The sequence below is a fragment of the Xenopus tropicalis genome, chromosome 3 (assembly GCF_000004195.4).
Source record: "Xenopus tropicalis strain Nigerian chromosome 3, UCB_Xtro_10.0, whole genome shotgun sequence".
NCBI classification, from domain to species: domain Eukaryota; kingdom Metazoa; phylum Chordata; class Amphibia; order Anura; family Pipidae; genus Xenopus; species Xenopus tropicalis.
This window is the reverse complement of record NC_030679.2, coordinates 85,593,098-85,617,626: the sequence shown is the minus strand read 5'-3', so window position 1 is coordinate 85,617,626 and position 24,529 is coordinate 85,593,098. Positions and strand designations below refer to the sequence as shown.

Genomic DNA, 24,529 nt, shown 5'->3' with positions numbered 1-24,529 from the left:
TTCAAGTCATAATACATATTTGATAGGTAATATTGTATGCTGAAGCATCTTTTTGTTTTGAGGGTGGTAGAATTTTTAAATATCCACTGAACAATATCTTGTGCATTTATACTTAAAAGTACAACTGAAATATCTCTATCTATTGTTGTATACCCATGCATATCTTATGCATCAGAATTTTTTTTTTACTGAGCAGCAGCATTGCTTTCCACTCAGTAATAACATTATATAGATACTGTCAGCTCTTTTCAGATCATTCAACAGCAGAAAAGATATTTTATGAATTGTTAATCCTCCATTTATTTGCATAAATGATTCAGTGGGGTGTTGGAGTTCTCTGCATCCACTGAGTTGTTCTTACACTCCATATAACAGAGTGGTGCTCAATGCCAAATACATTGGACAAATTGGACAAATTGCTATGCTTTGATACATTTTTCAGTTAAAAAACTATTCTGACTATCAGGAATGTTATTTGACAGTCAGGTAATTGTTCAGTAACTATGCTAAGCCTCAAACTGCAAGACAGCCTTTAGTATTACCCAGTTTGAATTTTTGTAAATCTGTTACATCTGCTGATATCAATAATACATCTGTGGATAAATCACAACCACAAGCTCCCATGATAGCCTTTTACTAATGGTACATGCAGGGTGTCAACAACAGGTGAATAAGTACAGGTGGGTCCTTCATACTAAAATATAATGGAAGTAAAACATGATCGTGGTGTCACAGCGGGGGCATGATGATCGGGGGGGGGGACCAAACAAGATACTGGGCAGGAATCCAATCAGCTTTTGATGACATTCTTCATGGCATATTAAATAAATGATGATGATATTGATTCACCAAACAACAAATAAGTCCAACATATATAGCAAAACATATCCTCCTCAGCAGAAGGGATCTTACTTTTTGCTGCCTTTTCTCACTAACAATCTTCCAGATTGGATTTCTATTCAGGAAACCTGCTGGCATATAACCCTGCACATTTGGCAAACGTACCAATCCTTTAACTCTTCAATGGATAGAGTAACATGCTGACAACACAAGTTTTGTATTACCAAAGCCTTCCCAAAGTCTCTGGAACCTGATCAAGCAAAGCGGAGTCAAAGGCTGCCTGACTGAAAACCGTTTTTTTTCTAATCCTGTAAAAATCAAAGGAGGATAATCCAGTAAAAAGGGTTCATATTATTTCAGTGTGACGTTTTGTGTTGTGTCAGACACATCTCTGCATTTTGTCAGGCACATCTTTCAACTATAGCATTTGCCTTAGCTGCATTATTACCTTGGTTTCAAATTCTGCAGTGCTCTATAATGGGGAACAGACATAGATACATCTAACAAAATAAATTAAACTTTTTGATGTATCAGGGGATCTTGCTTGGATAGTTTATTACCTACAGTAATAAACTATAGTTTATCTAACAGCAATTCAGATTTTGAGGGTCCAAACACTCAGCCTACTCTTGGTTGCTGATAAAAACAAACTTTTTCCTGTTTCATATCCTTGATCTAGAAGATCTGTTCAACTAAACCTCCCTGGCAATGTTGATCAGGCCTAAAGTTGAGTTAATAAATGCTGTCAAATTTGCTAAAAATTTAAATAATTACCATAGTGTTCCTCTGGTGTAACAAACCTGGATTCGGTTGTGTACCCATTTGGCACTATGTAAATAAACACTGTACAATACAAATATATAATAACTATACATTCTAAAAGTGACATTTACACAGAGATCATATCAGCCTTTAGAGAAGTTGTAATTGGCCCATACTATCATGTGTTCTTTCCACAGCACTGGTTCTATCTTATAAGCTATGCTGAGGAGGGTGGGATCAGGGCTTATTTTATATATAAGCGCTTGAGGGCAAGTGCCTAGACTGACAGCTTTAGGGTGATGTAATTGGAAAAAACATCATAAAAATACCTAAATGTGGCAGTTGAGGGAGAGGACAGGGTAAGCCTCTCTTCCATGACTGGCAAATGTACAAAGATTGTCCTGCACTTGAACCAATCAGTGAGAGGCAGTTTTGTAGTTCTAAAAAACAAATTAAAATGGGCTAAAATACAAAAATATACCCATGTTTTCTATAAGCATAATATGAACCTTTGTGTTAAAACATGTAAAAAATGTAAGTATTGTATTTGCAACAAATTAAGTGGAAACCAGGATATAATTTTTTTCTATGAATGCTATGACTTTGTTGTATGCTGTTAATATTAAAGCTAAAATAGATGTCATAGACATTAATGAATTTCCATATCCTCTTTCAAATTGTACTCCTCAGTTAGAATTAATGGGCAGATATAACTGATTTTTGAGTGGCCTTTTCATTCATAGCATTCTCTAATTAAAAGTCATATTAACCTTTTTCAAAGTCTGAGATAGTTGTAAAACAAGACTGCCACTTAGCCAGATAGGACAATAGGTGGAATCATTCAGTAACATCCACCCTTCTCATGGCTTATGAATAAAAATATTTGTTACATTACAAGGACCCTATTTTTCACCTTTACCCAGGCCACAACTTTTTTGATGTGACCGTGAGTTTTTCCTCACTTGCAGAATTTTTTCAGCTGCAAAGTCTCATGAAAAAATACGCCAATACGGAATTTCACCGCAAATTCATTCCTGGTGAAAAATTTCACTCATAACCATTGCTATCTAATGAAAATAAAGAGAAAAATAGATATAAAAATAGGTGTAAAATGATACATTTTACCTTACACGTCTAGTTATATTTTTTCAATATATGTAGTGCAGGATACAGTATGTGTATAAGCAGTAATTATCCAATTCATGAATTAAATTATGTAGACAGATTCAGTATTAATTTAAATTCATTCAGGTGCCTCGGTAACTGTCTGAAAGTTACCACTAATTAAAAGAAGAGAGTGAATAGAATATTTTAGTAACACTGAATGCCCTTAGGTTTTTTTAATATATCCTTCTTAGTAGAGGTTTTCGGACTTTTTCATTCTCCCTTAAAGGTCCAACCTTTGGTTAGGTCCCCCCTGTGTTCATGAAAATGTTAGATATAGGAAAACACTGGGTATGAGCCCAACACCGCTATAATTTCAAGAAGGCAAGTAAGTAGTCACCCTATTTGACCTTCAACCTGACTTTCGGGTGTATCTAGGAGAGGAAATAAGCATTCACCTCATACCTCAAACTAACCTTCAGACTGGGCCCTGCTAAAATGGCTTCATTTCCCCATGAGGACCATCCGCACCAGTGACGTAACTACCATACATCAAACCTTGTGGCCATGAGGGAGCACGGACTGTGGGGTCTGCTGTATGGTAGCCCCACTCCTTGTCTGCATCTTCTCCTTAAATTTGGTTACCTGCGGAAAAGTGTGGGTGAATGACCAAGTTGTGTGGGAAGGGGGTGGTGAGGATCATAGCCATTTTGTGGCAGCTGCCTATGACATTATACTCATTCTGTTAAAGCTGCTCTCAGGTTTTGTTTTCGGTGAGTTTCACTATCACGCAATGTGAATGTGCTAACAAAAAAACAAAAAAAAAAAAACAGTCCCTGTTTGCACAGGAGATTTAATTGTGGCTGTATGTCTTGGTCCCCTGACACACTGTGCTGCAATAAACTAATAAATTACAAAGTGTGCTTTCAAGTGGTGTTTGATGAAGCTCTGAAATGCCAGCCTTATTGTATAAATCTGTATTATGTGTTTACTCCAGCAGACATTTGCTTTAGGCCTATTGTTTATTCTCACACATTGAACCAGTTACCATGGTCTGCCTTGGGATGTACTTTCTTGATCTAATACATTATGATGCTGGTTTGAGATTCTGTGAAGCCTGCATATGCTACAGAAGTTAACACTGTTTTGTCGCTATAAAGAAATCAGGCTGATGTCAAAATGAATTTACTTGATTGGGGTTTTGTAATTGCTTTTGCATATGCCTTAATAATTTATGTTTGAATGGATATCTGTCATTTTGCTTTAGTTTTTGTCTACTTAGTGACAATTTAAGGTTGTTATCTGAAATATAGCACTGTGTTTGTGCCATGTTATTTTATATATTTCAGTTAGATTTTTTTTATGGGTCAAAATGACCTAACAGAATGAGCCTTTGTGATAGATAGTTGATGGCTTTGGCAAAGCACTGCGTGTTTCACATTCTAATAATAATAAATAAGCATTAATTCACCACAATGCAAACAGAATGCGAGAGTCAAGACCCTACTGCTATGGGACTGATTAGCGGTTGATTTTTTTTTTATTTTTTAAGAATTCTAGAAAGTCACAGCTAAAATTCTATTTACTGTTTTGTTTTCTGGAAAGTTAGTGAAAAATTGGGATCAACATGATTGCAGTTTTTATTTTTGAAATAAAGGTATAGGATCCCTCATGCAGAAACTCAATATGCAGAAAGATCCATATTGTGGGAAGGCCATCTCCCATAGTGTAAATTTTAACCAATTTTAACTAAAAATGATTTGCTTTTTTCTCTGTAATAAAAAACAGTACCTTGTACTTGATCGTAACTAAGATATAATTAATCCTAACTGGAGGCAAAACAATCCTATTAGGTTTAATCAAGGTAATATATGGTGGTCCAAATTATGCACTTAAATGTATTGTAGTTCTTGAAATCATCCAAAATAAAAGATTGTCTCAAGGGATGCTGGAAGTTGTAGTTCAATAGCTTGTAAAGGTTACCAATGTTTTTTTTTAGATCTTTGCTTACATTTTCACTGAATATACTACCATCCTGCTGCTTCCAGCACATGAACAACATAAAGAACCCTTTTCATCTTAAACTTCTGAAAGAATAAGCGCTTTGATTGTACAAAGTGCTCGGGCATTCCACAAAACAAAAGAGCATATCCAGTATAGGATGAGATGGCAAAATGGATTTCAGGTTAAACACCTGAGCTTGGCTCATGATAGGCAACTTGAGAACATGAATCTGGACGCAGAGCAGATGTTTCCTCTGTCAGTGATGTGCTGAGCTTTCTCCCTCTCCGCCTTTGATCAAGCATTCAGCATTTCTCAACTGCTTGTAGGAGTTTCATCCACACAACCAGATTTGCACTCTTTTGATTTATTCTTCAGTAACAATGCTTTGGATATACTGAAAATAAACTGATATTTAATAAATGCTGTTTTCCTTTCTAAATATATTTAAATGGCAGATTAACCTTTCTACATCTAGTGAATGTGTTAGAAGTTACATACCACTGTAGGGATTCTGTAATCCATTAAGCAGTATTTATATTGATTTATGCTCTACAGTGGAGCAATGGTGCAGTATAATATTCTACCTTCTTTTCAGCTGCCAATTAAACCTCACAGCCACAGAGGGGGAAACCTTTATGACCTCAAAATGGCATAGTACCTCTCCTACATCAGAAACTACATGGGGAAAGCTGTTCACTACCTGATTTGGCTGCAAAATGCTTTTTTCTTAATTTCTTAAATTAATGATACCTGGTTGAGCTTTGTGCAAAGACTTACCTTATTTATTATTAGACAAAATGATATACTGATTCACATACCAGCATCGATTAAATGGAAAATATCTCATCTAACACACATACGCACATCAGTAGATATACTGATGCATAAACAATTTTATAAATAAATAACCTTTTTGTGCTTGCCTATTAAGTAAACTTTTTCAGGGCTTTTGTAAGGACATTAGTGATGTCCTAAGAACAAGTCTCTTGGCCCGTCTCCTGCTGTGAACCTCTTTGTGTGACACACTAATCAGTATTAGCCACATTTTGGGACCTGAATCTCTGTGTGACAATGAACTTATGGCACTTCATTGCTTTTAACTGCTATGGTACATTTTGATCACCGTTTTTTTTTTTTTTACCTAGGATGGATTTGCAGTGAAATTTGCTTTTACACAAGTGGTCATAACTTTGGTGAATTTGTGCAAGAATTTCACCATGTGTTTCACTGAGTATTTTTTTCGCACAGGGAAAAAAATGCACAAAAACATCAATGCACTTGGTGTGACAACAAATTGCTATTGTCTCCATTGATTCCCATTGACTTTTGGCACCAGAAAAAAACCCAAGAAAAACACACCAACAAATTTCAATGCATTTGGAGTGAGATGATTCTTGAGAAAAAAAAACACCTGTTTGCTTCAATGCTTTTGTTGAAAATAAATGCTGTGGCTTCAATCCATTTGGCAAAGTTTTGGGCCAGTTTCGCTCATCATAATTACCTGTAAATAAATAAAGTAAAATAAAGAAGAATAGCTTTATCCAGATTTGTCTGTTATTATTTACTACACTATTAATTACACATTATTATGTAGATTTTTACAAATCAACCCCTTTTTTATTTCAGCCATTAAAAATCCAGTCAGCAGTTTGATAACAATGTATGATGTCTAGGAAATATTTTAGAAGTGCTGCAGTATCACCATGACAGGGAATTATTCCAGAAAGCTCATTAAAGGTGATTGTAACAGAAAAATTACAGTACAGAGAGGAAAACGAGATTTTCTCTATCATAAGCGTAGGACATGCTGTCACTAAAGGGATTACTGATACTTTGGTAGCTATGCTACGTGTTATTCTGTTCTGTGCCGCTGCTGACTAACACTGAGGAGCAAATTTGTACATTGAAAAGATTCCTCCCCAGTTTTCTGTAGAAGCAATTTGGGCAAATTAAAAAATGTGACTTAATTACAATAATAAAAGTAGGCTAAACTATACTAAACTAGTGATGAGCAACTTTTTTGCCAGGCATGGATTTGCAGTGAAATTCTGCATTTTGTCATAGGCAGATTTCATTCAGACAAAAAGTCACCAAGAAAAATGTTGCAGAGACAAAAAAGTCACTGCAAAAAAAACTTGAATGCATTTGGAGTGAGAAAAAGTGCCCATTAACTAAAACTTGAACAGAGTAAAAATTTGTTGCGCTTAAAAGTAGTCTCCTATTGACATCAATGCGCGTTGGGACAGATTTGCTCATCACTAAGCATAACAGATATAATTAAATTTTAGTGGATCAGACATTCCATTATAGTTCCAAGAATATCTATAACAGCAAATATGACCTTGAAGCTCTCCTTAAAACTTGTCTTTTTACATGTATCTAGGAAAGTAAATAAACATGCCCCCCACCAATTCTCACTCTAACTAGCCTTCAGTATAAGCCCCACCTTGTCATTGCTTCAAGCCCCATGAAGATACAAGTGCCCTACAGTTTGGAAACCACTGCCTAAGAGCCAATGCTCTTGTGGTTCTGCTCATGGCCCAAGCTTCTGTATCTGTGCTGTTTCAATCCACAGCAAGGTGGGGTGCTGAAAGGCACAAGACTGCCCTTCGCTTGTTTTGTAGCTGTTATACCAATGCAAATAATTACAGTAATGCATGTTTTAAGCAAGGACTTGCATTTGTCACACGAAAAAATAAGGAAATAAGAGTGGATTCAATCTAGAGAATGAGCTTGAAGACTGAAACAGCATTTACTGCTATCAGAATCCATAAGAAATGAATAAATGAGCCAAAATGTTTCTCTTCCTCTCGACTTGGCCAGTAAGTCACAAACTGTACTCTCTGACCACAGAGTTTCAAGGGTCATTTCAATTTGTAACCTGAAGTCAATTAAAACTCCATCAGTGACTTTTAACTTCTGATTTATTATTTTATGACATTGAGTTTTACTTCTCTATAAACTGATTAGGGACTATGAGATATTATTGGCAACTCACGATTTCTAAAGTGCTGACAAATTCTTTTTTGGCTCAGTCATAAGCAAAGTGACCTCTCTAAGTCTTTAGAGGTTGCAAGTAGTTTTAAGCAACAGTAACTTGTGAGTGCCAGCTGGAAAAAGATACTGTATTACAAATTTAGCTGATTCTGTTAAATATATTAAAGATATATGGAATTTTTTTTTTAAAGGTAAAGGTTTGCCTTGCATTTCTTAAACAGGGAGTATAACATGAGAGCAGGTTACTCAGTGTGTATGTATATTTTATTTATATAGCGCTTCTTATGTATGCAGCGCTGTACAGCAGAACAATAAATTAGTAAACAAACAGGGGGTCATTACAATAGTAGATAAATACAAAGTACAATAATGAATACAAATAAATAAAAAGTATAGTTGGATTAAAGATTCCAAATAGTTAAATGACAAGAGGATGGAGGTCCCTGCCCTGTAGAGCTTACAATCTATATGGGAGGGTAACTTACAGACACAAATAGGAGGGTATAAAGTGCTGTAGGATACTTTGGGGTGACACTGCATTATAAGTGAGTTTAGTTCTAAAGAGACTGAGGGAGAATTCTTTCCTAAAGAATTCAGGGATGGTATTTCAAATATAAGGGTGGCAAGGCAGAAGGGAATCAAATGGGAAACAGCAGCAGTAGTGTGTGAGGGGGGGGGGGCATGGTGCAACCAAGCGGTTTCTCTGAAAAGAGCAGAGGAGTCGGCCAGGTACATATAGAAACACAAGAAAAGATGTAGCGAGGTGCAGAGTAATGAAGGGCTTTGAAGGGCTGTGAGAGGTGTGTTGTAAGGTATTCTTTGTTTAATGGGAAGCAATAATAACGGCTTGAGCAGGGGAGGGGCCTGTACATTCTTGTCACAGCTACTAGAATAGACAATGCTTATCATTTACTGATAATAGTCTCTTCTTTGTATTGTCTATGATAGGGCATTCTCTGGGGTTTAGTAGCTGTAACAAGTAGCTGCTAATAAGTTGCTCCATGTTTCTTTGCCCCAATGGATTGGTTAGAAAGGTAAGATAAGTGCCAGGATGCAGCCTGATTGTGGATACCAAGAGAATGCAGAGTTTGCATCAAAAGGGAGTGGTCAACCTTATCAAAGGCAGATGATCAGTCAAGGAGGATTAGGATAGAGAAGTGACCTTCAGATTTGGAAACCTAAAGATTATTTGTAACTGTACTAAGCAGTATTGCAGTGGGTCCAACAGATTATTCGTGTGTAGAACATTAGTAATACGGGAGAACACTATACGTTCTAGGATTTAAGAAGCAAGCAGTAGTAGCAAAACAGGGCGGTAATTAGAGAAACAGAAAAGGTCCAGTGTGGCCTTTTTAAGAATAGGCTTGACACAGGCCTGTTTGAACAGAGAGTGGAAAGTTCAAAAGCCAGAGAAGAAATGACAATGTACATACATACATACAAACTCCTGTGTTGTTATATTTTTCCTCGAATTTAACTGGACAACATCATCTTATAAATTACAGTATTTTTTGTTCTCATATTTTATTTTCCTCTGTTAATGGACTTCTTTCACAGCTTAAAGTAGGGTTCAACACATGATATGTTCCTGATAGTTATTAGAATTCTCTTGTAAAACACATATTTATCTTGGTGGAAAGAACATTCAGAGTTTGTATTGAACATTGACAACAATGGAGTTGCCAAGAGATTCTGTTGACCTTAAGACACTTGATATTTCAGAAATAAATGTCGCTTTTGGTTTATATTAACCAAATATTACTACTAAATTATAATAGCTAAATCTATATTATACATGTAATAATGTGATATCATAGCAATGTCATAAAGCTCAGATATTTAATATAATTCTTTGTTTCTATTTAGATACGTGTCGACGGTACTGAAAGTGGAGCTGTACAGTATGAGACAATCCAGGTGGTAGACTCTGGCCCCATTTTAAGGGATATGGCTTTTACAAAGAATGAAGAACAATTGTTCATCATGTCTGACAAGCAGGTTGGTATTTCCTTTAATTCAGTTTGTTATGCCTTTTTGTATTTGTACATTTGAACTAGCCATGACAATCCTTGACGGTACCTTCAGTGACTCATCTAAACCTAATCCCGCCTTGCTAAACTGGCTATTTTTAATTGAAGTAGACCCACTATGGAAAAGTAAAGGGCACTTCATAAATCTTTTTCTTCTAACCTCTGTACAAGTTATCTACAATAATAGACGAGCTTAATTTCACTTCACTAGAGATAATTGGCTATAGTAGCAGACTTGTGGGCTCTGGTATGATGCATATTCTATACCTGTCCCTAGTAGATATTTGACCCTTTTGCCTATAGATAATCAAAATCCAACACAAAGGCTTATAAGACACTCATCTTGGCAAACTTCCAGTCATGCCTTCTGTACATAGCTGTGTTCACATGTTTTACTCACATCATCTGCTTGCATTTCTGAATAAACATGACGGCTGATCCCCTTACACCGAAATTGTTGCCAAGGATAACAAATTAAAACTCTATGATCATTATGAACCTGGAGTAGAAATAGACACCAGATTACAGAGCAAGAACTGAATCTCATTGCATGTTGAAAGCAACTGTCAGATCAGCGATGTTCTTTCTCTGACCGTTGTTTCACTTGCAATTAAAAGTAAGACTTTTAAGTGTTTTCATTACTATTAAACGTAAAAATACAAAGCTAATTAAATGTGATTAATATGGTTTCAGAAACCCTTATGTAAACTGCCTTTACAGCAAATACAGCCCCACACTAATTGCTTTCTCTGCTTCATTGAACTAGAGCAGTAATATTGTAACAATAGATAATACCTCTTTACATGTTGTTGATATAAAAGTGGAACATTATATTGCAACAAAGTCATTCAGAGCACCTGAAACAGTACCCTAAATGCTACATAATGCAACTGGTTTAAAAAGTTTTACAAACCCCTGTGTAAATTAAACATAATAAATAATACATCAAATCTGTACCAAATCAATAACTAAAACAAACTGGCATTCATTTCCTCAAATCCCTTGTAGTCACACCCTCTAGCTTGGGAAAAATAGGTGTATTTGCAAACATTATTTGCCTGTTAGCAAAAGAGAAAAGGTTAACCAATAGGCATTGTTATTGTTACTCTTAACAAATGAATGTCTGTTTGCCCGGCAAGCACATCTGAGCATGTTTGCAGTTTACCTTTTTTCCCTGTTAAAGATATTAGCAGTTTTTACAGTGTTAATGTCATAAATATCAAGTCACAGCACCCCCTGCTGTTACTGTGCAGAGAAGCATTGTCTTATTTACGTAATTCTGTTGTTTATTGTTTGAGTAATATAACAAAATAGATACTTCTCAACTGAGTTGCTTGATTTTCTAAAGATGGCCAACTAACAGTACAGCATTGGGTGCTGCTGTTTAAAATTCATTATATTAGCAGTATAAAAGCTGCTAATAGCTTGTACACTAAGGGAAAAATAATTTGTGTAGATTGCAAAAGTGCTCAAAAGATCCCTATGAGAAATTTTACATACATTTTTTTCAGGGAATTTACTTCCCCATTACTATAAATACTATTTTTCACCCTGGTTGGTGAAACTTAGGTAATGTCCTATTTAAACTATTTTTTTTTTTTTTTACATCTTTTCCTCAGGTATAGGACCCATTATCCAGAATGCTTGGGACCAAGGGCATTCCAGATAAGGGTTTTTTTTCCGTAATTTGGATTCTCATACCTTAAGTCTACTAAAAAATCAATAAAACATTAATTAAACCTTATAGGGTTGTTTTGAATCCAATAAGGATTAAATATATCTTAGTTTGGATAAAGTACAAGGTACTGTTTTATTACTACAGGGAAAAATGAAATCTGTTTTAAAAAGTTAAATTATTTAATTACAATGGAATGTACAGGAGATGAGATTTCCGGAAATCTGAGCTTTCTGGATAATGGGTTTCTGTATAACAGATCCCATACATGTAACATGTTAATGGGTATTTGACTTAATCTGGTTGATGCTAAAAATGGAATCAAATTTTCATCATAGTAAAATATTTTTAATAACTGTTGCCCCACATTACAGAAGTAAAGCATTGTGGATACTAGATTTCATACCTGCAGTTAACTGTTTAACCAATTTGATATTAATACTACAGTTTATGTAATTGAATATATATTGCTTACCTTCAACTGTACAGGTAAAACAATAACAAAACGTGGGATTAATTAGCTTTGCACAGAAGTCGTGGCATAAATTTAGAGAAAGTTTTACAAAGTTTTGAATGTATGTAACAGATAACCAAAGACATGTAATTGAGTGCAAGCCCTTGCCATTTTCAGAATTCTAGTTGAAAATGGCAGTGACAGAAAAGTAATTCCACTCACCACAGTGAGAATTGCCATTTTAATTCTTCTCTTGTTATGTTTTGGGGTCACGTTGCAGATAAGCAAGCAAATTCTAGGAACTAATCAGCTTTGACATTGTTTGCTCTGCCCCCAGGATTAGTCAATGTTCTGGACCATCTAATCACGGGGAAACAAAATATAATAGGAAATGGAAACATCAACGGTTACACCTCAGGGAAGAGCAGAATACAGAGTAAATAAAGTCCTACATGGTTTATATTTAACATCATTCCCTAATTCTTTGTATAGAAATATCCCATTAGGATTTAAGGCATGTGTAAGCTACAGGGAAATCACTTTCAGAGAACAAGGTACTGCCAAAGCGAATGCTTAGTTCTCATTCTCCAGTCTGTGCTCCTTGGTGACATATATCACTCATAACAAATAAGAAGAGGAAAAATGTGTGCATTCGGATGAGCTGAGGGGTTTTTACTGAAAACCATAAGAGAGCGATAGATTAAGAAATACAGAGGAGGCAAACAGCCATAGGAATCAACAGAGGATTGGACACAGCATTGAGTTAATAGCAGAAAAAAGAATAAAATTTAGTTATTTAGTAGAAAACCATGAAACAAGAGGAATACTTTTTTTTTTTAACTGATATTTCTACACAAAGTGTCTTAGCAAAATACATTTACCTCATTCATTCACAAAAATCTTTTCCAAAATGTCAGAGCGAAAGTTTTGAATTATTTTGCGTTACAGAAAACACAGTTGGAATAATGTATGTTTTTTGCTCAGTGTTGGGTACTTAAGGTTATGTTTAGTAAATGTTACTGCAGAAAGTGGTTGAGATTGCTGTCCTTACAAATATCAGTAAAGACATCTTGTACATCAAGGTCAGTGCACAGTGAAACCCATCATTTCTGCTGTGGAGTATAGAAAGAATAGCTTTATAGTGAAGAGTAAGAAACCTTAAGGTGGCCATACACGCACTGATATTATTGTACGAAATGAAGTTTTTTACGGTAATCGGTGCATGTATGAGATGAGGTGACTGGGATCAGTAAAAGCCTTGGATATGGGTTGCCTTGTCGATCGGCAGGACTGAAAATGAATGCTGAATGATCAGATAGGAGTTAAGAATTTCTTTGTTTTTAGCTGCAAATCTGACATTTCAGCTCTTGACATTAGTAGAGTGGACAAATGATCTTTCCTACAACCAATTGGCAATAGCAGCAGGGCCGGATTTCTAAATAGTGTGCCACTTAATTCATACAGAGCCGTGGGTAGAAGACGCCCTAAAGTTTCTGCGCGCCCTCTCCCCATTGCTCCGTATGTGGGCAAAATATTCTGGTGCGGCTGGGCGGCATGCCGCCTTAGGCCCAGGCCTCGTCACAAATCCTGAACAGCGGAAATAAATCCAAAAACTCCTTACTGCCTGAGCAGCTGAAGGGAAAGGCGTTTGGGTGCAACAAACCTTAGATTGTTTGTAGCAAAAGTTCAAAAAATATTCTTTCATTACATATATTTTTTTTGTGTAAATGAACCCTTCATCTTAGTAGGGCTATCTACAAAATAATTTGTTTTGTTTAAAATGACAGCTTGTCTTAATGCACTGTTAAACACACAACACACTCATAAACCCATAAAGGGTCATTTAGAATTGATAAGCACAGATGCGGTCACGCAAAGTTAGCCGCATGTCACTCATTAGAGGTGCTTGCTTTGTGGGGAAAGTGTTTTATTGAGGGTAAAAAAAAATGGCAAATTGAGCTTTAAAATTGCAATTTGCACACTGCTTTCACTCAGTTTCAAATAACTGATACTTGTACTTTTATATGTAACAATTTGTAAACTTGCCTTTAATTTGCTTAGGTTTAAAACACACTGATTCCTAAATCCAAACTTTTAGTTGGAGTAATCCAGGAATTCACACATCTCAATGTATATTAACCAGTAACTAGTGGCTTTTTTTTTTTTTTTAACTTATCCACTATATCCAGTATGAGCATCCTATAACTATAGCTAGTCACCAGGTAACTGCAGTTCAGTAACAGCAGTGTTGATTTGCTCCGTACAAATCTTTTTTGCTATTGGAGAAGTTGGCCGTCTGGGTTCTTCATGGGTGTAGAGCACACACTGACTGTCCGGTAAGTGCTCCCATGGTATTAAAATTGTTTAACTGCAGTTCAGAGTTAGAAACTAGGTAATAATGGTTTCCAGCACAGATAGCATGTACACAGCTGGTCACATGGCAAACATGCTCGCTCTGGATGTAGCTGAAGAGCAATATTTTTCAGTGCTTTAGAGGTGTGAGAGTTGAATATTGGTGAGAAGAAAATGACTGTTCCCAACAAACACATACTGTTCCCAACAAACACATACTTAACACGGATTATTGAATCCGTGACCAAGTCATATTTGTGAAATTGATAATTGTGGTATCTCAGATTCAGAGGTCTGGCATACACAGTCATAAACCAAAGAAAGCTGCCAGGGATACTGACAAAATCACAGTAAATAGATGAACCACTGGGTGTAGCTAAACGCTGTATGTCATTGTTTGTTTCTAGGTAATCAATCATAAATTCAAACCAATACACATGTGTTAATTGGCTGTTGGTGAAATTGACCCAACTGTGTGTTTTATGTGTATCAATGGTAATGCTTGCTTCTTGAAGAATCTGGCATTATACAGATGGTGTAAACTGTAAAGGGTTGATATTTTTCCAATTAAACAAAACTATTTCAGTTGATTCTCTAAACAATTATTTAGGGGGCATATATAAAAAGATAGCTTTAAACACAACAAACTGTGCTATTATGGAACACCATGTAAAATCATGAACATGTTCTGACCTTAAAGGAAAGTTGCGTTGAGTAGCATTCAGTATTTTTCGCTTTTTATGCCACAAATTATTTGGTACTGGAATTTTTTACTTGAAAAGGTAGTGTTAAGTAGTGGAGGTCATTTTAGATGATAGTCTGATGCAATTACTCAATAGACTCCTTGCAATGTTCTCTGTCCAAGACTTACTATGCATGTCAGTAATTTGGGAGTAAAGATAACCATGGAGCTTTAAAATATGCAGATTTTTAACTATTTTTTGCCATGAAATATTTTGCACATCTTATTAGTTATGAGTGAATCTGAGCTGAACTGCTTCTTTGGCGTCGGGGTGGAGAAACAATATTGAAGAATAGAAAAGCCCAGCAGAAAAAAAGGATTTTAAAGATGTTTAGCTCAACTAAATATTTGACAGAATCTCTCAAATCCAGATTCTTCTGCTTACAGCACGCTAGATGGCAATGCAACTGTTACATTTACTTCCATCTCTATGCATTATGTTTTATCCACTGGTTACATTTGACTTTCATGACACTGTTACACTGGAACCAATTGTTCTTTTATTTACACTCACCTTGTCCTGCAAGCACTAACTGTTCTTAGAAGACAATGAGAAACCCATCATTTTTGTTGTTTCTCCCATAAACAATTATCACTTCTTGAGTTTTCCATTAAAATACCCAGATCTCAGCAGAAATATCACCCTTCATCTTATTTTATGTGCCCTTAGAGAGCCATCAGTAGAGACCATGCAAGTTTGATTTATTTTATTGCGGGAACATTGTGTGATAAGATATGGCTGATTAATTTCGTACAACCAGAATCTAATAATTAGGTAGCAGAGTTTCAGTCCCTTTTCCAATGGATATGCTAATGAGTATTGATTGCAGATGGGGCCTTTTCAATTTATTAACATGCAGCAAGGTAACGACATGGAATTTTTAATTGATGAAAAAGCTTTTCTTGAAAATGACTATAGAAATATGTAGAGATAATGGGAGGCACTTTTAAAACAATTTTCTACTTGTGGCATTATTGCTGTGCTTGCTGGATTACTATGTGTTATTAATTGCTAGTTGGAACTCCTGATTGTTGACAGGTTAAATATGTGCATGTATCAGTAATAAGGATACCTAGATTGCTATCGATGTCCTTAATAGCAGTACTGTGGACTTTTCTGTTAACCAAATTAGATTAAGGCACTGAACTTGATTCACAACTGTGGTCTAGTTCATATTTGATGAAAAGGTTTTCAGGTGTGAGAACCTGCACTTCATTTGTAAATGAGTTGGTTTTGGACATATAACATTCTGTATACGCTTTTTCTCTACATGAGGATATTTCTGTGTTGACCCCATCCTTTTTTTTTTTTTGCCCTGTCATGGCCTATTTGTGCATTTCATTGTTATACAATCAACCTTACCTTCAGTACCTTACTGGCCAATTAGATGTCAAGGTAAACATTTAATGTGATCAAATAAATGGCAGTATTAAAATATATATATATATATATATAAAAAAAAATGTAAATGTAAATGAAGAACAGAGTGCCGCACACACACACACAAAATTGGATTAATAAAGATTTTTTTGTTCTTTTTTAAAGTCCCTGTGTGTGTGGCACTCTGTTCTTCATTTATATATATATATATATATATATATATATATATATGGCCTCAGTGGAAACGTCTGGGTATGAAAAAGTTAAACTGTATTAAAGTAATGTAACAAATGTTAAATGGTATATTGTCAGTCATCATTTTGATCCTTTCCCAAAGGACTGTAAACAAGTATGTATTTCTCTCTTTGTCTGACCTTACTCAGAGCAAAACTACAATTCTCTCATCTGTTCATGTAATGTCTCTCTGCCTTGGCCTTTGAACCTTTCTGTGATCATTTGCTGCACTTGGATGAAACAACAGATCAGTGCAATACTATTGGAGTGAAAGCAATGCTATGAGAATTGCCCTCCTGTTTCCAGCTGGTTACTAGTATCTCACCATATTCTTTCCTTCTCATGTTTGATGCAACTTGGCTTGCACTCTTAATTTATAATAAATCCCAAACATTGTATCACTTTAAGCAGTTATGCTAGATGTTACAGACAGATTTTTTTAAAATTTTACTTATATAGATGAAAATAATTTAAATGTAGTTGAAACAGGGTTTGTTGCCCTTTTCTGTACTGCTTATTCTGACTAATGAATCAGTGCAGCAGTAGCCAGTTTTCCTTTATCCAAAACTCAAGTTCCCACAATGCCTTGCAAACTTTACAGGTCTGTTAATAAGCTGGCTTCTGCTTTATTGTTAGAACCAGCAGTCAGAACCAGCAGTGCAAAGAAAGAAAGGGTCTGACAGATACAGGTATCGAACCACTTATCCGGAAACCCATTATCCAGAAAGTTTCAAATTAATAAAATAATTTATGTTTTAAAAATGATTTCCTTTTTCTCTGTAATAATAAAACATTACCTTGTACTTGATCCCAACTAAGACATCATTAATCCTTATTGGAGGCAAAACAATCCTATTGGGTTTAATATCTTTAAACCCTTTGGGTTTAATATACTACTTTCAATAGTAATTACATTTGCAAATAAATATAAAAACATTAAAAATGGATATTGTAATGTTTCATAGAACATCGTTTTCTTTCTATGTACAAAAATCTCCAAAACAAAACACTGGGATTATGGTTTACATTATTGCCCTGTTGTATGCATCTCTGATTTAATTTCTGATTACTCTACGGATAGTTTTTTAACCTTATAAATCGCCATAGGAAAAGGTTTTTCTTGACTGATATACAGTATGCAACTTTAACCATTCATGTTGCTGATAAACTACTATTCCCAGCATTCCTTCTATCAAGAACATGCTGTGAACTGTAGTTCCATGACAGCTGGCATGCCAGAGGCTGTTTTTCCACAATCTAATGTCTTTTTTTTTATTGATTTTCACTAAATATCCTTAAATGTCAGATAGGCTGCAAGGTAAATACACATACATTTTCCCCTAAAATATTTCCGATGGCCCAGAGGGATATATTGCAAATTGCTGCTCCAGTCTATTGTTACACAAGCACAATGCTATGAGAATGATGAACGTTCCTTACAGGTTAGATGAAGAAGCGGCGCTTTATTTCTTTGTTATCAATGACCTGCAGAGTATTGAAAGCAATTGCAGTAGCAGTGGGGGCTATTCATTGTTTTGTCTGTTTAGAGAGACTGTCATGGAGGTGATTCATGCATGTGATCCTAAAGACAGAATAATAAGGGACTCAGGATACACATTAAGTGGAGTGGCATTATTAGGACAATCATCTGGCTCCAGACTATGAAGAACAGGTTGAGCTATTCTTGGCTTTGCTCTGTTCTCTTACATTTTACCTGGGGAAACAACACGGAGGATAATTGTTGCAAAGTGAGAATGGGAAGAGTCTATCTCTGCTGGTCTTAAAATGATTAGATTATACAATGAATGAATGTTCTGGCAAATAACAAAACTTGAGCTTATGCTGCATTTTGCCCTTAAATGAGCAGTGTCAATTACAAAAGAAGGTAATTTACCTTACAGTAACAGAATGCAAATAAATAGTGTTTCTGAACATTAAATATTGCATTTATTCCCAAAGGTGAGTTATGACAATAACAGTATAAGAGTAACTCTACACATAAAATAGAGATAGTTAAGATATAAAGTGTATACATATAGTATATACTAATAGGGCAAACTCCAGAGGTACCCCTGTACTTGACATGTACTTTAGTTGTGGTTGCATGCATGTGGATGCCCAATGGCTACCTACATTCTCCCCATGTTTCTGTACTATTTACTGACAGGTCAAAAGTTTTGTTCCCAATTCCATATTTTCTAAAAAGGCTTCAAATGATATGTATGATCTTATGAAATGGAACTTGAATGGAACTTTGAAGCTTGTGTTTTCTGCTGATGACATGACCTGCTACTGGTCAATAAAAGATATATCCATATCTGCCATTATATAATACTCTTGGGGAATATGACTGCCATTTCCTGTTAATGGCATAGAATTATATTTTATTATACCACTTCCTAAATACTTTCATATATGCAACCGGCCTTTGTATGCTAAGGAAGGCTTAATTGATTCCTATTTTACTACTTACATTGACATGCCCTTCTTCCCTGCTTAGTGCCTTTAGAGGGAAAACTTTTATGCTGTCACTGCTTTACATGATTGCATTCGCACCAATTGGTAGATTGCAGAGACAAAAATAGACAGTTCTTAAGTAATTGCAGCAAAAGGTCACACAGGTCAAATGCATCTATATTATTTTGTCTTTTCATTCAGTAAATTTCTGTTTTATTCTCCTCATTACACTCTCTTGATGGTGGAACTCTTGCATTGTGAAGAAGATAATGAAGGACAAGTTATTGGAAATGAGATAATGAGCGATCCCCGGTGGAGTAAGTCAGGGAACGAGTGAGTGTTCAAGAATGCTTGTCATTCACATATAATGTTCTGTGAAAACGGATTCCATGGGTACAAATCCAAGAACATGCTGTATGTATTATGTTTTTCTTTTATTTATAAGAGTACAGTAGGCAAGGGAACCATTTGTACATACTGTATATATTAAACACCTCCCTAAATGATGTACTCCTATTGACTACACTACATACCTGACTTTTGTATTATTTTTGTTAATCCAGTAAAGATTTATACAATATTTTTTGATGGTGACTTTGAGCAATTCAAATCACTGAATTAATGAATGAATTGTGAAGTTAAAACACAAGCATAAATATTCTTTATTTTAAAGAAAACTTTGCAAGGACACAAAACACTTAGGGGCAGATTTACTAATCCACAAATTCGAATCCCGAATGGGAAAAATTCGGATTGGAAACGAAAATTTCTGAAGATCGAAAATATCCCGAAAATGCTTACAAAAAAATCGTATTAGTCATGATAATATCGTATTGGCGGTCCGAAAGTCACAAAATTTTCGTACCGAACCATTGTAAACTGCGTCAGAGCTAATCTGACCAACAATTGCAGCGGAGGAACTTGATACAATGAAAAATTTTAACAAAGTCTCCATTGTCTATAAATTATGCTTTTAATGAATATGTTTATAGATATATTTACAATTCATTGTTAAAAAAAAAGCAAAGTGAAAGGAATGTGCCAAAAACTTTATTTTAAAAAACTTTATTTTAAAAAAGAAACACATTGGCTAAAGTTAGCACTTCTTTCCCTATGGAGCTGAGGCCGACGAGGATAGTGAAAGGGGTTGTTGGGATCCTCAAGCATAACACAAAAGTCAGCTGTCCCTGGGCACCCCTTGTACTTGCATGCAGGATTTAGAAAAAGGGTTTCATCCTTGTGCCCAACCCAAAAGTGTGAAAAGTTCTCTTGTCTACTGTACTCATATACATCATTTCTAACAATAAAAGAGTGCTCCTTGGTTATATCTGTACTAATGGGATCAGTTTCAGAGTACATTATATGTGACTGCTACCACTCTCTCACTCTCATTAACTTGACTTAATCCTTAATCTCATCTCATTCCCAATACCTTTCCCATCATTATTTTCCTTGCAATCCAATCAAGACACTGTAAAGAGCGGAAATTAAACAGAAACGTGGTGAATGAAAAGATGATAAATATAGATGAGACACACCCTGAGCAATGGAAGAACCTACTTATAATATTAACTTACAGTGGTGCTACTAAACTTTATTTTTATGAGTATGATTTCTTTTTCTTTTTTTTACAGTTCCTTGAAATTGTTTTTTCTCTTCTCTAGTGTCATAATATCCCCTACATTAGTGGAGACCTAACTGTCCAAGAGGTAGATTGGTGAACATTTCGTTTTAGGCAGATGATTTATGAGTATAGACCAGAATAATTAATTGGCCATTTATGTCTGACTTGCTATTCAGCAAAGGAGAGGGCAGTACACCTTACAGGGAGCTGATACATTTACCATCAGTCAGTTAAGTAGAAATCTTAAAATACCATCACTTCCCATTATTTGACAAAATGTCATATTCTGGAGGTATTTTCTTGCTTACGTCAATAAAATAGAATAAACCTTTTGCACTTATACAAAACATCTATGACAAAAAAATTATTTTAACTAAATCAACTAATTCTTGGTAAATGTAGCAGCTCTTGGTGACCTGATAAAAAGCTGTATAATGTGATAAAAGATTTGAAATATTTCTCCTGCCAAGAGAGTTACCATGAAGGTGAGCAGCACATCAATAACAACTGAATGAGATGTTGAGAATTCATTTTAATTAAAATACTCTCTTTGAAAGTTCCCTAAGTGCACCCCATTTTTTCTCATTATGACATGACTATGCCCATTTGTCTGTAGGATTCTAGTATGTGGTCACCTATTGTTTTGTGTATTTACATGTGTATAATTTAGTTTATGATCTTCCCCCAGTCCGGTAGCTCTTCTTGACTTTGTGATGCTTAATGCTGTGCTCCAGCAACATCCAGGGGTACATGTTGCACATTTTGTCTTGAACTGTAAAATGCAAAAAACTCATATCAGTTTACTGAATTTCTCAAGTGTATGAAGGGACTGGTAAATGTGACCTACGTTTTAACAATAACTTTAACATTCTTTATGCCTTGAATAGAAAAACATCTAGTAATGTAAACTCATGTTTGCATAGTCTAAGATACATAGAGCTGCTTTACATAGTAAAGAACATAGTAACCATAAGAATATTTAATTGCCTTTAATTCATATATTGAAATTAAGACTGCAAGCTTTGATAGCAAACATTTACAGACTTTTCTACATTTATTTAGTGTCTTATACACTTTGCAGATCTATTATGATTATTATGAGGATGGATTAATCAGTTACAAGAATTACAACCAACTTCCAGCCAAGGTTTTTCATTCAGTTGTAAAATTGTTAAACTCTTTTTAGATCTTTAAGATCATCCTGGCAATTGGAGGAGTGTTTCAATTATTTTTTCCTTCCTCTTTGTTTGGTAATTTGTTCGGATCAAGACGGTAATATGTTCCTAGCAGTGACAGAACTGATGAAAACCTGGAAATTGACCACTTGCCGTGAAAATATTGCTTGCCCAGAATAAAACCTTGAAATCAATAAAATCTTGAACCGGTCTTTATTGATTTTTTGATCATCCACCAGTTACAGGCAAGAGACAGAGAAGAGAAAATGATGAATTGTGTCCTTCTTTCTCAAGTAAAATGTGTCTACAGCATAGAAAGATTGGTATAGTGCAAATAGCTAAGAAAGCAATAAAGAAAAGCATTAGGGCAGCATGGGATATTGGAGTTTATTTGGTACAGAGAATGTTTGTTATTGTCACTTTTCTTCTAAAAACAATATTGCCCCCAGCATAGTTACTTTATTTTTAGCACACAAATATAAAGATTTTCTTTTGCAGGAAATAATGTAAAATTGTTTTGTTGCTTACATCTGATGGGGCTGAAGTTTGTTTTTTTTGTTGAGGAGGTGCCAGTACTGAGTATTTTTCTCTGATTAGTGATTAAACATGTTTGCATTAGTGGAGTAAATTCAAGACTAGTTTCTATTTGTCATCCCATGCTTATAATTTTGGTAGAATAAATTTAACAACAGGGTGTCCTGATAATTTTTCTGTGAACAGTTTGCTGGGGTTGATTGTCTCTTCCAAGAACGTTTAAGTGAATATAATGTTCTTGATCAAGACCAAAATATTCCACATTATTTTGTAAAATGTATAGGTAGAATTGCCATTTCCAGGAACATGCAGCAATAAAAGGACAAGTAAGCTCTGAATATTTGCTAGATCAAAATGACAAAAAATTGTAATCAACAATAAAACAGTTGCTAAAAAAGGTTCAACCCATACAAAATTTCTCATTGACTTTTGATTATCAACTACAAGTGTTTTGCTCATCCATATTTCTAAACATGTGTCTGGCAGTCATTTTTGCCCTTATTGGTATCGCTAAATATGAAAAAAATGCCTATAATAAAAATGTTAAGATTTCTTTTGTATTGTAATGTGGCCACAAAAGCTGGGCTCCATAATGCCACACACTGAATTTATAAAAGAACAAAGATATATTTTAAGGCCCTGTACTGCTCCAGTACAGGGCCGCATTATTCAATCCAATAAATTAACTTCTGAGAGCTAGCAAGGACTGCCTCATGCACATTCATGGCAAAATTTTGTTTGACAATCCTGTGACCATAAAGAAACAACATCAACATATGCATCATTTACTGATGGATAATGCCCATCTTTCTGGAAAGAGGTCTTCTTTTATTAGACAGGTATAAGAGAATAAATCACACGCAACAGCTTGAGCTGCGTTACAGCATTTTAAATAACAAACTAGAGCCATTTATCTCCAAGGTATGTTAGGCTGAACGTCAGATCAGGTTCTTCCATTGCTGTTTCAAGACCATAAATCACAGATTAAGAAGATAGATCTATGTGCATTAGAATATCAGTTTTGACCAGTATACTACATGCCAACATCAGATGGGTGGCTTGTGTGGCTGTTAGTGAAGGTTTGTTGAGACCTTTATTTTATAAGGCTGTTTATGGTTGTTTGTTTGTTTTTTTTATAGTTCACCATAAGCAGCTAAGCTTGGAACAAAGAACATGTTATTTCATGTATTTCAGCTGTAGTAAAATCACCACTGATGCTTTTTATTATTTGTGAATAATAAATAAATTGTTTTTTTTTGTACTGGAGACACAACCCATGCACAAGTTTGCATTTAAAAGTATGATTATTTTGTACACAAAATGTGTACCATGGGGCGTGGACCATTGTCAAACCAGGCCGCCTCTGGTCCCACCTGAGGTCTATAATAAAGACAATGAAAATGGCCCCAATTACCTGCAATCCCAGCTCTCTGATGTGTTACACAGCATCATATGCTAAGCCCTGGAAGCTTTCTACTGATCGTGACAAGGACCAAAATATTTAAAGCTCCATACTGTGGCAGAGGATGTCACCACTAAGGTGGGAGTATGAAGGGCAAGAGGCCTGGCACATCTAGTTGCGGGGAAACATGCTCAGGTCTCCCGCTGATTCTGTGTTATGGTGAGTTGTATTATATTTTATACTGAACTGAACAGAACTGATAAAGCACCATGATCTATCAGCAAAGTATTGTGTAAAACAATACTTAAGAGACAGCACAGTTCTGTGGTTATTGAGGTCTCCTGGAACATATTTAAGGTCAGAATTCCAGTTTAGTTCAGTTCAAATCTTTTATTGTCATCTCAACTGCATAAGAAACTTACACAGTGGGACAGAGTTGTTTAATTTCAGGCCTCAAATAAAGAAAGACAATACACCACACATATTTTAACAAAGTATGAATACAGTGCACAAAGAAATAATGTGCAAAATAATGTGCAAAAAAACAGCAATACAATTTTGATTTCGATTTCCAATGTGTCACTTCAATACATAATAATATATACCATTTTCTCTCCCCTGGGCCCAAATTACAGGCCCATAAAAGAAGGCATAATACACTACACATATTGAAGCAAAAAAAGTGAATAAGGCAGCAATGCAATGTGCAAATCAATACAATTCACATTTTCCAACGGGTCACCATAGTAAATAACCATATTA

At 35.3% G+C, this 24,529-nt stretch overlaps 1 protein-coding gene across 2 annotated transcripts in view; it reads left to right on the top strand.

Annotated features, from left to right (window-relative positions):
* plxna4 (plexin A4) overlaps positions 1–24,529 on the top strand; it is a 423,718-nt gene that overhangs the window by 227,221 nt on the left and 171,968 nt on the right. For both annotated transcript variants that reach the window (XM_002931848.5, XM_031899073.1), the window contains exon 4: positions 9,574–9,705. In XM_002931848.5, coding sequence (XP_002931894.3) covers positions 9,574–9,705 — 132 coding nt within the window. The remainder of the gene's footprint in view (positions 1–9,573; positions 9,706–24,529) is intronic.